Raw genomic sequence first — 15,651 nt, forward strand, 5'->3', positions numbered from 1 at the left:
ACAATTCAACCTCCCAGTTAATTCCTCCCTACACCTATGAACACAGGGGTGTCTCTTGCAACTGTCTCAGCATTCATTGCTCTGAAGCCATGCTTTCCTCATCTCCCTCCCTCTATGTTAAAAATACAGCTAAGGACAATCTACAAGAGACAGCTCTAGGACAGTAATCAGATAGTTTGGGATGGAATTCCTGATCCCATGGGAATTCTTGACCCTTTCCAGATTTGTGGGATGGAATTCTTCACTCCTTTGGTGCTTAGCTTGGCTGTCATGTACCCCTCAGCCAGTCCCAGTTCCCTGGGCTATTTAAGCTGGAAATAAAAGTCAGTGATGGTGGCTTCTCCAGGGCGGTTGGTGAGCGTGAGGGGGCTGTGGGCCTCCACTGGGGAGCACAGGTACCACCCAGGGTGGGTGACTGATTCAAACTGATGGGTGCTGCCATTATAATTCTTGAAGAAGGTGAACCGTTTTGCCTCCTCATCATTTGTAAAAAGATGAATGAGGTTTGCATCCTGGAAGAAAACAAAGTAAGAGAGAGAGAGAGAGAGAGAGAGACATGACCACTTGCAAATCAGAGACTGTCCTGAGTAGGATGGGGGCACATCTGAAAGACAGGGCTGATCTGTGCTAGATGGCATGGGAGAGCCAAAAGAGACGTGATAGCATCCTCGTGTCCAGCATGGGGACACCACCGCCATTTTAAAGTGATTTAAAAATACCAGAAGGGTTTTCAGCTTGGTGGGCTGAGGCGCTCTTGTCCATCCCCCCCCCTCTTATCAAGGGCCACAATGGCTGCCCCTTCCCAGGCTCTTGCAGCATTTTTAAATCACTTTAAAATGGCAATGGCATCACAGTGGCAGACTCAAAGACACCTTCACGTCTTGTTTGGACTTGAGCTGGGCTAGGCTGATGTGAAGCTTCAGGCTAGAGTAGTGATTCCTAATGTGGCAGATGTTGATACATTTCCTGGGATGGCATCTGCTTGGTTCTGTCCCATAGTATCTCCCCCCCCCAAAAAAAAGCTCTCCCCCCCCATTCCTGGCTTTCCTTCACTTTTTACTGGTGTAGGAAGTGCTTCAGAAGGGCTCAAGCGGCACCATCTTTGTTTCTGCAGGCAGCACCCATTTGGAAACAGCTGCCTCAGTTTTGGGACTCTATCAGTCCCTGTGGCAGTCATTTGGTGATCATCCTCACATCCCCTTGGCAATCCTTTTGTTGTAGCACCCACTACCTGTTCTCGAAATTCTAAAAATCCCCACAGGTTCAACAAAGTTAAAGGCTCTATGGAAGAGATGGCTCCAAACTTATCAGCATGAGGGGCTTTCAACTTGGACAGTTAATTTGATCAGCTCTCACAGTGGACTATGATCTTGCTCTTGGCTTACTGGCTGTGGGGAGAAGGCCCCAGGAGATTGAGAGCGAATGGTCCCCCAAGCTCACCTCCAGTTGCAATTTGGGCTCATTCTCTTTGCCACATGAGATGCCCTGGCTGCCCCCTTTGACCCCCAGGATCAGAGGGCTCCTTTGACGATCCAGGGACCTATTGGGAAGCACACTGAGAATCGCTGCAGAAAAAAACAAAAGGAAAAGGAAATGTTTATATCGTTATATATTGCATTCCCGAGTCAAGCGCATATGGTCCTCTTTTTTTTACAGTAGAAAATCCTCAGCCATTCAGGTTTCTTCTCCCAGGGAAGTGCTTCAGTTGTGCATTTTCCGTACATTTTTTGTTGACTGGAAAATACAATCAGCAGCAGATTGGGAGAAAGCCTCCCTCCCCTCCTTCATCCCATTTACCCATCATGAAATGGCCCGGAGAGCTGCCATTTTACCCTGTTGACAAAACTTGCATGTAGCCCTTCAATAACTACACTGAAGTTTGTCCGGCAAGGAGATATCAGCTCCCTAGGATCCTTTCGGGTCGAAAAAACAATATGGACTGGGGAAGGCTTAAACCCACTTTCCCTATGTGCCATGGTACCAGTCTTAATTGGGGCCCCATGCCCCTATGTTTCAACAGGGAACTCCCAGTACATGACTGCTAGACAAGACCTAGACAGTTCTATAAACAACATAATTGATAGTTAGGCTAGGGTTGCCAGGTCTCTCTTCACCACCGGCGGGAGGTTTTTGGGGAGGAGCCTGAGGAGAGTGGGGTTTGGGGAGGTTAAAACGCTTAGGGTTGTTTAGCTTGGAAAGAAGGCGGCTGAGGGGAGACATGATAGAGGTCTATAAAATTATGCATGGTTTGGAAAGAGTGGACATGGAGAAGCTTTTCTCCCTCTCCCATAATACTAGAACACGGGGTCAACTGCTGAAGCTGGAGGGCGAGAGATTCAAAACAGATAAAAGGAAGTATTTTTTCACACAACGCATAGTTAAATTGTGGAACTCCCTGCCCCAGGATGTGGTGATGGCTGCCAACTTGGAAGGCTTTAAGAGGGGAGTGGAAATGTTCATGGAGGAGAGGGCTATCCATGGCTACTAGTTAAAATGGATACTGGTCATGATGCATACCTATTCTCTCCAGGATCAGAGGAGCATGCCTATTATCTTGGGTGCTGTGGAACACAGGCAGATGGAGCTGCTGCAGTCGTCTTGCTTGGGGGCTTCCTAGAAGCACCTGGTTGGCCACTGTGTGAGCAGACTGCTGGACTTAATGGGCCTTGGTCTGATCCAGCAGGGCTGTTCTTATGAGGGGAGGGACTTCAATGCAATGGAGTCCAATTGCCAAAGCGGCCATTTTCTCCAGGTGATCTCTATCGGCTGGAGATCAGTTGTAATGGCAGGAGATCTCCAGCTAGTACCTGGAGGTTGGCAACCCTAACTTAGGCCCACTGTACAGTCAACCATAAAGGTGAAGGGCAAGCAAGGGGATCTCCAGAAGGCAATCATATATTGAACTGGATGTGATTAAAAAAAAAAGTTTAGTGTTGGAACTGGACACCCTGGATGTGTTTCAGCTCTAGCTGAAAGCTAAAGGTGAAAAGATGGTTTCCTCATAAGTGGGAAAACTGCATTTGAATTATTTACCCATTAGGTCTTGCAGAACATGCCCCAACCAACTGGAGGCTGATGTATCTTTGTCTGAGGGCCAAAATATGCATTACGTGTGACATGATTCAGGCCACGGGTGCCTGGCCCAGCTTTCAGTCATACCTCTCCATTGCTCCCATTGTCTAAAACGTTCCAAGAGGGAAGGAGGGGCTTCAATCTTGCCTCCTGTGCTATTTTGTTCTGGGTGGGCATGGTGGAGCTTGAAGAAGGGGCAAACAGCCCCCACCCAGTGGCCTTTTCCACTGTGAAAAATGGCATAGGAGGAAAGCCTGAAACCCGTATCTGTGTCCCACTCTTTGCCTTATGCATGGGGATTTCACCTGGGCCGATCTCAGAAGAGATCGAAGAATCGGGTTAATAGAGAAACAGGAAGTCCCGGGATTTGTGAGGGCTAGCCGCGAGTTCATCTCTAATGGATGGAAAGTTCATGCATAACTCCAAGAAACAACCAAGACAGACCAGGGGTGAACGTGAGTGAAAGTACCCATGCATAACTGACCTGAGAGTCTGGTCTGGCATCCGTGACCTGACTCATGTCATACATATTTTGGCCCTGAGAAACAGCATCAAGCAGTTTTGGAAGAAACAATGAAAACCAAGCATTGGCCAAAAGGGAAGCATCTCTGGAGACCTGATAATAACTTGCTACTCTTGGCTTCCACCAGCTCTACTTGTATAATTGTAAATAAAGCAGCGGTTACAAAACACCCTACTTCTCCAGCACTCTTTCATCCAGAGGAAACCAAATCTGGTTGTGTTTCCCTGCTGAAGCTTCTCAGTGCTTGGGAAATTAGGAAGCTTGTGAGTTAGGAGGTGATAATGTGAGACTGTCTTGCGTACCCAGACTCTGGGTCTGCTGAAGGCAAGGCAGAAGCAAAGCAGAAGAGACCCTGTCACACAATCAAAGAAGTATTAAGGCAACTAACCTTCTTGAGCAGAGTTGTCGCCTTGCAGGGGGGCTGCTACCAGGTTCTTGTCCTGTAGGTAAAGGCCCTTCTGGTCAATATCTCGGAGGCTATAACTACGTGGTTCTATACCTGCAGGGACATCCTCTGGAAGTGCTCCTGAAGACGGAAAAATCGGTTTCATCGATGCTGGAATTCATGGAAAAGAAAACCCAGAGAACTTGGTAACCACATAGGACATGGCAATCATGAAATCTCTCATCAGCAGTGAGCCTCAGTAGCATCTACTTCAATCACCGGCCATAAATAAGCTTCAGAAGATGCCTTTTGCTTGAAAATTGCCAAGGAGGTAGAAATTTCTGGTAGCCATTTTTGTCCACAGGGAAAAATACAAAGGCAACTGCAAAGGTATAGCTACAGTTGTGCTACCTGAGGTTTTGTCTCACCTCCTCAGCTGCATCTTAAGAGTATCATCGTCTTCAGGCTTGGGCTTTTCATCATGCCCAAACCCAATACCTTTTTTTCTACCATCCCTGCCCTCCCTTTTTAGCTTAGCATCCAGTCTGAAAAAGTGCCCTGGAGAACTAGAAAACTTGCTCACTATTTTGTGTTGTTTTAGTTGGTTCTAATGCAGGTATCCCCCACTGCTACTATTTTGATTTGACTATGACCTAACATAGTCCATAGTCCACAATTTTGGTCTACTTGGGAGAATACTGTACTGAATTCAGTCATCTAGGAGGGGGCTCTTACAATGGAAGGAAGAAGGCTTTCTGCCATCTTATGGTGGGATTTTGCTTATGGGAGAAACACCTTCCCACTATTAGGAAGCACAATTCAGTTGTGTTCTTTTGCCTTCATCTAGTGCCCCATCCCAACATTTACTCTTCCCTTTTGCAGTCGTAAGACTGCAGTTTTTCTGTACTTCTCTCTTCTGTGTTCTGATTAATGCTGGAGAGAGATCCAAAATACTGCTGGTTTTTATACTTCCAAAGGAAGGGCTGCCATTACATCTTTGCATCAGTAGCTTCTGGAGCAGCCTGAGATTTTTTTCATACACTGTCTATTCTAATGCAACCTGAATCTTACCTCCTCTCCTCTAGCCTTAACAAATTCTAATGAATGCAAAAACACTTGCTTACTCCTTTGTAATGTGTTAGCTTGTCCTAATGAAGGTTAAAGGCCAAAGAGCTTTACATCTCTGAAATATTTGCGCACTACTAAATGATTAGAAATTCCTAGATGATTAGGAAAATCATTCTTGAATTCCTACCTACCTCACTAATGTCATAGTAGACTCATGGAATCGTAGAGTTGGAAGGGGCCATTCTAGGCCATCTAGTCCAACCCCCTGCTTAATGCAGGATCAGCCTAAAGCATCCTTGACATATGTCCATCCAACCGCTGCTTGAAGACTGCCAGGGGGAGGGGCTCACCACCAGCCTAGACAGCAGATTCCACTACTCTTACTGTAAAAAAAAAAATCTTCCTAATATCCAGCTGGTACTTTCCGTTCATAATTTATACTCATTATTGAGAGTCCTGTCCCCTGATGCCAACAGGAACAGCTCCCTGTCCTCCTCTAAGTGTTTAAGTATTTCAAAGGCTGTCCTCCTCTAAGTGTTTAAGGATTTCAAAGGCTGTCAATCATGTCCCCCCTCAACTTCCTCTTTTCCAGACTGGACGTTCCCAAGTCTCTCAGCCGTTTCTCGTAGGGTTTGGCCTCAAGGCCCCTGATCATCCTCGTCACTCTCCTCTGTACCCGCTCCATTCTGTCCACATCTTTTTTTTGAAGTGAGGCCTCTAGAACTGCACATGGTACTCCAGGTGCTGCCTGACGAATGTGGTGTATAGCGGGACTATGACATCTCGCAGTTAGGATGTTACGCCTCTGTTAATACACCCGAAGATGGCATTAGCCTTTTTTTTTTTTTTTTTTTTGGCCACTGCTTCACACTGACTGCTCATATTTAGCTTACAGTCCACCTGTACCCCAAGATCTTGTTCACACACACTGTTACTAATAAGTGTACCCCCATCCAGTATGCAGTATCCATGCAGTAATTTATCCCAATTGCTTTGTGTCCAACCCTCTGTGGTTAGAAGGATCAGTTCCCTCTTATTCCTTCTAATGCCCTGTTAAGTACTGCACTTCCTTCTTTTGCCCTTGAGTGCACACCAAACAATGCAGGGCCAATACCTGAATCAAATAACTGTGCAAACCAATCCACCATATCTTGGTCCACCACAGTTCCTCTGGCAGCTGGCACCATTGGCTTTGGTTCTAAAGCCATTTCTTCTGAAGTGAAGAACAGATGTTGCTTGAGGTGTGGATTATGAGTGGCGTTCTGTAATTGTGAGAAGAGAATTGGTGTCCCTGCATGGATGCGTATCTTGCTCTTCAGACCCAGAAATCCCCTTCCCTTACAGCACCATAGTTTATCCAGAATCACACTATAATCAACTGCTAAATAGGATCTAAAACAAAAGCCATGACACTTTTTACTAGGGCCAACCTAAATGACACACGGCAGCATGCAACCTTTTTTGTTCTCCCAAACTCTTCATCAGGTTGTATGTTTTAAAAAAGATGTTTCAGGCCATGACCTTCAGGGGTGGCTTTAGCCAATGGGCAACTAGGCAGCTGCCCCAGGCATGCTGGGGCTCCTGATCACCCACAGCCCCCACCCAAAGCACAGGGGGAAAGAAGAAAAAGAGCAGGCTCCCACTTCTGCAACTTGCACCCTTCCTGTCTAGGGCTTGGGCACCAGTGATGGCGCCCACCCACTTCACATGGGGGTGAGGAGAACCTCTTGCTTGGTCCCAGCAGGGGGAGCTGGCAGGGGGCCACAGAGGGGGTGGCGGGATTCTGTGGTGCCATCCTGGTCTTTTGCCCAGGGCCCCAGAACAACTAAGACCACCCCTGTTTGTCACCACCCTGTGTGGAATACTGAGTAGGTATGCAGAGGTCAGAGGGCACCAGTGTCATGCCTCTTCAGAAGGCCAAAGGTGTTCTGTGAAGCAAGAAATTGTTTTAAGATAGGGTTGCCAACCTCCAGGTGGCACCTGGAGATCTCCCCCTATTACAAGGGATCTTCAGACAACAGAGATCAGTTCCCCTGGAGAAAATGGCTGCTTTGGAGGGTGGACTCTATGGCATCATACCTTGCTGAGGTTCTTCCCCTCCCCAAACCCCACCTTTCTCAGGCTCCACCCCCCAAATCTCCAGAATTTCCCAACCCAGAGATGGCAACCCTATCTTAAGACCACGGCCTGAAACATCTCCTCCCTTTTCCCTCTTTTACATGTGTGAGTGTTGCAGCCACCTTATGGCAACCTCTTATGGGGTTTTCAAGGCAAGAGACCAACAGAGGTGGTTTGCCATTGCCTTCCTCTGCATAGTGACCCTGGACTTCCTTGGTGGTCTCCCATCCAAGTACTAACCAGGACCAACCCTGCTTAGCTTGTGAGATCTGATAAGATCAGGCTAGCCTGGGCCATCCAGGTTAGGGGCCTTTTAAACATGTGTGTGTGTAAAGTGCCGTGAAGTTGCAGCTGACTTATGGCGACCCCTTTTTGGGGTTTTCATGGCAAGAGACTAACAGAGGTGGTTTGCCAGTGCCTTCCTCTGCACAGCAACCCTGGTATTCCTTGGTGGTCTCCCATCCAGATACTAACCAGGGCCAACCCTGCTTAGCTTCTGAGATCTGACGAGATCAGGCTAGCCTGGGCCATCCAGGTCAGGGCCTTTTAAACATGCAACCTGATTAAAAGTTCTGGAGAGCTCAAAAGCTTGCACATTGTTTTGTGATATTTTCATTGGTCCTACTGGAAGGTATGACATGGCTTTTGTTTTTGGATTTTGTTGGGTGGAGGGACCAGTGTGGCTACCTGCAACCTCTGTTTAATGGGTGGCAAAAGCAGATGCAATGGATGTGATACAGTAGCTTTTGTCAAAATTTGTGTTTGGTGTTTAAGGTGATAGAAGATTCTTTGTTGCTTTGCATATAACAATAATGCTCAGTCATTAGTGGGTAGAAGGTGAACATAAGAAAGGCCATGCTGGATCAGTCCAAGGTCCATCAAGTCCAGCAGTCTGTTCACACAGTGGCCAACCAGGTGTCTCTAGGAAGTCCACAAGACAACTGCAGCAGCATTGCCCTGCCTGTGTTCCAGAGCACCCAATATGACAGGCATGCTCCTCTGATACTGGAGAGAATAGGTAATAATAATAATAATATAATTTATTGCAGTCATAGACCAGTAAATATAAAATTGCATTGCTATGCGACAAATCCAAAATCTCAAACCTTACATTTAAAAAACTGGTAACAAGACAAATAAAAAACAGGTAAAATACTATTCGCAGTATAAAACTTGGAGCAGAGTTTCTATACTTCTTAAATTTCCTTTTCCTTTCCATCGGCCCTTTTCTTGCTCTGGTCTTTTATCACACCAGCACAAAAATTGGCCACTTGTTTTGAGATCGTAGGGTTTTCGCCAATTAATAATTTATCTAGCCATACCTGCTCTGGACTTTCTGTGAATTTATCCAGCCATACCTGCTCTGGACTTTCTATTATAGGATGGACAAACTTAACCCTCAGATCACTATAATATGGGCATCGAAAAAAGACATGCTTCATTGTCTCCACCTCTCCCATGGAACATGGGCAGAGTCTCTCAAGATATGGTGTGTTGTTGTTTTTTGTATTTACCTTCCAGTAATGCCGAGGGCATAGCCTCACATCTTGCCAGAGTGAAGGCTTTCCTAATTCGGTGGGTTTCAAGTTGTGAGAGATAAGGGGCCGGGGCCATAATATGTTTAGATTTCATAGGGCCTCTGAAAGAGAACAGGTATGCATCATGACTAGTACCCATTTTTACTGTGTGTGTTAAGTGCCGTCAAGTTGTTTCCGACTCATGGTGACCCTATGAATCAATGTCCTCCAAAGTGTCCTATCTTTGACAGCCTTGCTCAGATCTTGCAAATTGAGGGTCGTGGCTTCCTTTATAGAGTCAATCCATCTCTTGTTGGGTTTTCCTCTTTTCCACTCCCAAAGTCTTTTCCACTCCCCTCTTAAAGTCTTCCAAGTTGGCAGTCATCACCACATCCTGGGGCAGGGAGTTCCACAATTTAACTATGCATTGTGTGAAGAAATACTTCACTCAAGTGTGAAGTATTTTCCTCACACAAAGGGTGTTGAGGAACTGCACTGCTACAGTTTAAAACCAGGTTCTGTGTCAGGTTCCTCCAGCCTAAGTTAGAGGCTCCCTGATGGGCATTAAGTAGCGAGCTTTGTTACATGTCAGACAGTCAAGGGTTAATATTGAATGTATAGATGCTGACCAGTTCAAGGAAATGGTGTAATGTGTTAATTAGCAAATGGTCAGCAGAGTAACCATTGGAATCGTGCTTTTTAGTCACGTACACAAGCAATCTGCATGTTTACTGCCTTTCCACATCCTTTGTTTGAAAGAGAAAGCAGTATAGAGTCTGAGTTTTGATACCAACCTGAAAGGATGGAGAGGCAATCTTGTCTTCCAAGAATGCCTACTCATGTGTAAGTTTAGTACCTGCCAGCTTCTGGCAAGGTTAGGAAACTTAGCAATGTAGAAAGGATTATTTGTTTTACTCCCAGTGAACCCTACCCTTGAGTTTAGCTAGTAAAGATTGTTTTTACTAAGACAAACGACTTTGTCTCTTTTGTGTGTGTGCGTGACTCATCCTTACTTTCAATAAGCCATAACCAACGATCCTATCCCTCTGAAATCGGTAGCAGATGAATAAGTCAGTTCCAGAACTCAACACTCCCAATCTTCTCTGACCCTCAAGGGCCTTCTGACTACACCTTACTCGCTGAAGAGCTACAAGGTAAACCCGTGGAGCCAATTCATGTGACACCCACATTCCCAATGGGCAGGAAAACCTGGGTGTGGATTCCTCACTGTTTTGCATGCTGAGAAAGTGCAGAAAGGATCGTCTTCCTTATGACTACACACAGGTTTCACATTATCCTTTTTATACTGCAAGCCCTTACTGGCTGCTCAGAAAGCAGTTACACCTGCCCTGCCCCACCTTGCCCTGCAGCACTCAGTAAAGGCGGCTGCTTTCCACTGGCCTACCCTCTGTTTCCTAGCATGGAGGGAGAATAATGCAGCAGACCTTGGCTTGACTTCTGGGCATGGTGAACTTCAGGGGTTGTCTGCAAACTGCCTGTTGATGAGAGAAAGAAACAGTTCTTAGTGAGAGAGCCTAACAAGATTTGTTCCAGAAAACATAAAGAATAAATATGTCACAGAGAGAACTGCTGGCTGGCAAGAGCTGACCACCCTGGCAATGCATTCATATTTTTACTGGTAAATAAGAGCTGCTAGTGTGTGGTATTTGGATGCAATGCAAGGGATTCTAGCCTTTTCCCCTTGCCATTTGCCTGCCAACAAACTACTCCTCCCAGATGCTATTGACCCAATTTGGGAAACACACAGGCAGCATATAGACACCTGCCTGAACCCCATTGTGGCAGTCCTGAGGGTAGGGTTGGAATTAAGATTGCAAACATGGGTTGTGAAAAAGGGTACTCCCCTCACCCTCCCACAGCTCTCTGCCCACATCTGGCACCACATCCAGTGCCATGTCTCTTTCAACCAGCCAGTCTCCCCAGGTTAGGGTTGCCAAAATCCAGGAGGCGGCTGTAGATCTCCTGCTGTGACAACTGATCTCCAGGCTATGGAGATCAGTTTACCTGGAGAAAATGGCCGATTTGGAAGGTGGACTCTATGGCATCATACCACATTGAGGTCCCTCCCCAAACCCTATCCTACTCAGGCTCCACCCCTAAAATCTACAGGTTTCTCCCAACCTGGAACCCTAGTTCCATACCAGTCTGTCTGTCAAGGCTGCCTATCAAAGAATACTGGGAACTGTAGTTTGGAGGGGATGCTGATAATTCTTTTTTTTTAATTATTATCGGTGGCAACTATAACACTATAGTGTTAAAATACTATCATGATAAGAGAAAGCTCTGACTTTGAGATATTGCTAAGTAATATCTCCTGGGCAAAATATATAAACTTTTACTCAAGTATGAAACTGAATCTGAACAAGTTAAAGCATGTATGGTTAAATGGTTGCAGAATTTTAGGAAAGAAATAACGATGCAACAATGTATATGTTAAATGGCTTTTCAGTTTATGTATAAGTATTGATTTTATAGGTATGTTAAGCACATGGTTTACATTAAAAGGTAAAGGTCCCCTGTGCAAGCACTGGGTCATTCCTGACCCATGGGGTGACGTCACATCCCGACGTTTACTAGGCAGACTTTGTTTACTGGGTGGTTTGCCAGTGCCTTCCCCAGTCATCTTCCCTTTACCCCCAGCAAGCTGGGTACTCATTTGACCGACCTCAGAAGGATGGAAGGCTGAGTCAACCTTGAGCTGGCTACCTGAAAGCGACTTCCGTCGGGATTGAACTCAGGTCGTGAGCAGAGCTTTTGACTGCAGTACTGCAGCTTAACACTCTGTTGACTAGATTTTAAGGATTAGAATAATAAGCAGAGTAACCAAAATTAGTTTGTGGTATAGTACACTATAACTAAGGAACATCGGAGCTATTCATAGTATGATCTTTTAATATAAATATTTTCAATAATCTAATTGTTATTTTAGAGAGTGGCTTGTTTAGTGGCACATTTTAGAAGGTTTGAAATACTGTATGAGTGGTGTTTTGTTCAGTATTGTACAGTGTAGAGTGTGTATTGTTTTCTTGTTTTGTTTTAAATAAAAAAATTGAGACAAAAAATACTATCATGATATACAAACTACCAATTAAAAAGAAAAGAAAAAGAAAAATGGCAAAAAGCCCACTGGAGGAGAGTAGGAGGGATGGTGTGTAGGGAGGAAGAACTGAGGAACTGAAGCCCTGTGGAGGCTGCAGTACCGCTACAAATGTCAGAGACCAAAGCTGGAAATTTCCCCCATGCAGAAACAACCTTTCTAATTGCTGCCTGACAGCAGTTTACACTTATATGAGATAGAAGACATGGCTTGGAATGAGAAAAACTTGGTATAAGCAGGATGGCAGTAGTCTGTGCCTGCCGTTTTCCTAACTGGCCACCAGTCATCCTCACACAGCCCCTTTCTCATGAACCACAACAACTCCGTCTGTGAAATGATTTCTCATATTATAGGATTTTGCCTGTGAAAAGCCAGTGGCCAAACCCCAAAATAGAAAAGCATGTGGCTAAGGGACAATACTAATAGAGCCAGCATGGTGTAGTAGTTAAGAGTGATGGAGTGGTGGACTCTGATCTGGAGAACCGGGTTTGATTCCCCACTCCTCCACATGACCAGCGGATGCTGATCTGGTGAACCGGATTGGTTTCCCCACTCCTCCACGTGAAGCCAGCTGGGTGACCTTGGGCTAGTCACAGCTCTCTTAGAACTCTCTCAGCCTCATCTACCTCACAAGCTGTCTGTTGTGAGGAGGGGAAGGGATTGTAAGCCAGTTTGATTCTCCCTTAAGTGTAGAGAAAGTCAGCATATAAAAACCAACTCTTCTTCTTTTTTCTCCTGTACCAACATTATAACTACCTATATATACTGACTGAAATATATCCAAAGTAACAATACACAATAATTCTACTGACATAGAATCAAGAGTCCATATACAATCCTTGAGCTTGTTCTTCCATATGTTGTGGATATCTCTTCAATGATGTAACACCAGTAGATCAGTTAATAAATAAAGTTATAAATCATCTCTTCAGTATCGGTAGAAAAATAGCTATAAACAATCTCTTCAGTACTAGACTGGTTGCCGGCTCCTGATCCCGTTTCGTAAAAATCTTCATCAGAACTTCACATCAATCTTATTTGTCCAAAATGATACATAATGTGACAAACGTCTCATTCCATTGAAATGAGGCAATAGAATGAGGAGTTTGTCAGGTTATGTATCATTTTCCATTGGAATGAGGCAATGGAATGAGGAATGAGGCAATGGAATGTGTGCTGGACTGTGCTGTGAGAAGGAAAGGGAGTCTCACAGGCAAAACACTGAGAAAGCAGAATGTTAATTCTTTACTTCCCAGAAGGGCCATGCAATCGCATGGTAGACAATGAGGCGAGACTGCCAAATTATTCACTCTTGCATCTGATGCAAATCTTGTTGCATTAGCAGTTACGGAACTCTCCCATGGAAGATGCACAGGAGGCTGAGGACTGCCCAAAACAACCAGCAACCCTTCTCCAGCAAAGATTCCCTGTGCTCTCATATGAATGCAAATCTCACGAGGTGCCCACTTCCATGGGCCCTCCAACGTGACCAGAATCCCCCACCCTAGAACTGTGCCTCTTTGTCCAGTCCCCTTGACAGCCCTGGGGAGATTACAATGATGCTCAGCTGGCTCTGATTAGTATTCAAGACTGCTAGATTTCCGTATCACCTAGAGTTGCCAACCTCCAGGTAATGGCAGAAAATCTCCTCCTGCTATTACAACTGATCTCCAGCTGATAGAGATCAGTTCACCTGGAGAAAATGGCCGCTTTGACAATTGGACTCTATGGCATTGAAGTCCCTCTCCTCCCCAAACCCCACCCTCCTCGGGCTCCACCCCAAAAACCTCCCGCCGGTGGTGAATAGGGACCTGGCAACCCTAGTATCACGAATGGAAGAAAAAAGAGGGGAATTAAACTCAACCTAAAAACAAAAGCTGGGTACCCAGGGTTGGGTGAGAGGGAAATTTATGTAAGTCTGTGGAAATATTACAAATATATTTTATTAGAAGCGCTATACAGATTTTAAATTTTTTTAAAAACATTACAATGGCACAATGGCCAAACGTAAGGTTGATATCTGTAACCACAAACCCAAACGTGTTTCGGCCTCTTGGGCCTTCATCAGTGGTTAGTTAAAACCTTTTCTAAAATCTGCACACATATATAGAAATACAATGATGTGAACCAATACAAATACAAAGTACAAACAGTTTAAAACCCAACCAGATAAGTGAATATGTTGTAAAGTTTATTCTCAATTATTCAAACAACTGGTATATTGGGTTTTTGTTGTAGTACTGGTTAGTATAAGTCTCTCGTATATTTTGTGTGCAGATATCAACCTGGTGAAGCAGTGTGTGTGCATATTCCTGCACACACACAGGGTTGCAAAGCAGCTTTGTGTGCCCTGGGTTGCCTCCTCCCCCTCTTGTAAGGGAACCTGTTGCAGGAATTTGGCAAGAAGAGTCTCTCCTTTACCATCTCTTCTGAATGTTCCACTGATCCATCCTCACCACCCCAGTCTCTGAGTTGAGAAAGTCACGTCTAATTAGTGCATGGTATGATTTAGTAGACCTGGAACAATCTGCCTGTGGGAGATGGAGAGCTTTTTCTCTGCCAAAGTTTCCTCAGGGTTTATCTTTTACCCCAGTCTTGACAAAGCTCCAGAGAAACTCAACCTGAAAGCAAGAAAGAGGGCACTGTCCCTGCAGTGCCTTCAGCAGCAGAGGGCAAAAGGCGTTACCTGGGATTCTCCTGTCCACGCGGTCAGCCTCCTCTTCCTGCACGCTCCAGCTGCCAGCTCTTTTGGTTCACCTGCTTTTTATGCTCTCCCAAAAGCATGTAAAAGGCGTGTCGCGCTTCTTACAACTGTCTCCAAAGCGATGGTGCAACATGCAAATAACTGGGTGAGGGCAACTTACACTTGAACAAAACTTTTAAACTTCCTGAATAAGAGACTGGGGGAACCCAGCAGTTGGTTAATAGATGGTAAAGGTGCAGTAAAAAATTGAAACGGGACAAATGTAAGGGCACAAAATTCCTGGTTTATTTTAGTTTTTGTCTGTGGCTTTCTCTTACCTCGTGGACAAAGGATAGAAAGCAGTGGAAAAGGCAAACACAAAAAACATTTGAAAGGGAGGTTGCAAAATCCAAGTGTGGTGGTTGTCATAACAAGGAGCAGACAGAATAAGGTTGCCAACCTCCAGGTGGTGGCTGGCGATCTCCTGCTATTACAACTGATCTCCAGCCAACAGAGATCAGTTCACCTGGAGAAAAATGGCTGCCTTGGAAATTGGACTCTATGGCATTGAAATCCCTCCTCTTCCCAACCCCCCCTCCTTAGGCTCTGCCCCAAAAATCTCCAGGTACTTCCCAACCCAGAGTTGGCAACTCTAAGAAAGAAGCCTAAAGGCAGAGGGACAGTCCATCTGGCCAAAGAAGAAATCGAGGAGGACATTTCCTACCTGACTGTCCTGTGTGCTGTAGGAAAGGGCTCTTTTTTCTTTTATGCACACCATTAGCATAATGCTCCAGACCAGGGATCAGTCAACGAATTTGATGGGGAGCAGGGAACAAACTGGCTGTCCAGAGCTAGTTAGAGGAATTTGTTTCTTTTAAAAGCTAGAGAAACTTAGTCTACAGCCTTTGCCTTACCAGGGAAGGCTGTTTTAAGATAGCCTCTGAGTAGGGTTGCCAGCCTCCAGGTACTTAGCAAAAGCGTAGCACTGGGGCTGAGCAAAGGTAAGTATCACAATGTTTCCATACATATATATCATTACACATCAAAGAATCCACCAATAGTGAATTTTCTGAACCAACACGTTGTTGCAAATAATCCTTTTAAGGTTGCTGTCACATGCAACCATTGCATAACTTTCAAGTTGTTGTGACATAACATACAATGTAT

At 45.2% G+C, this 15,651-nt stretch overlaps 1 protein-coding gene across 1 annotated transcript; it reads right to left on the minus strand.

Annotated features, from left to right (window-relative positions):
• Positions 1-302: 302 nt before the first annotated feature.
• On the minus strand, positions 303-9,409 carry LOC130486801 (interleukin-36 receptor antagonist protein-like). Its single transcript, XM_056860098.1, has 5 exons — positions 9,395-9,409; positions 6,163-6,310; positions 3,984-4,151; positions 1,441-1,565; positions 303-512 (listed from the first exon to the last, which is right to left on the minus strand). Exons 1-5 carry the CDS (start codon positions 9,407-9,409, stop codon positions 303-305), a joined length of 666 nt encoding a protein of 221 aa, XP_056716076.1.
• Between the last annotated feature and the right edge of the window lie 6,242 nt (positions 9,410-15,651).

The sequence above is a fragment of the Euleptes europaea genome, chromosome 14, assembly GCF_029931775.1.
Source record: "Euleptes europaea isolate rEulEur1 chromosome 14, rEulEur1.hap1, whole genome shotgun sequence".
Taxonomy (NCBI): Eukaryota; Metazoa; Chordata; class Lepidosauria; order Squamata; family Sphaerodactylidae; genus Euleptes; species Euleptes europaea.

Coding starts and splice junctions, on each gene's coding strand:
- LOC130486801 (XM_056860098.1), bottom strand. Junction 1,566..3,983: donor CGACAACTCTGCTCAAGAAG/GTTAGTTGCCTT, acceptor TTTTTTCTGCAG/CGATTCTCAGTGTGCTTCCC. Junction 513..1,440: donor AGCCCAAATTGCAACTGGAG/GTGAGCTTGGGG, acceptor GTTTTCTTCCAG/GATGCAAACCTCATTCATCT.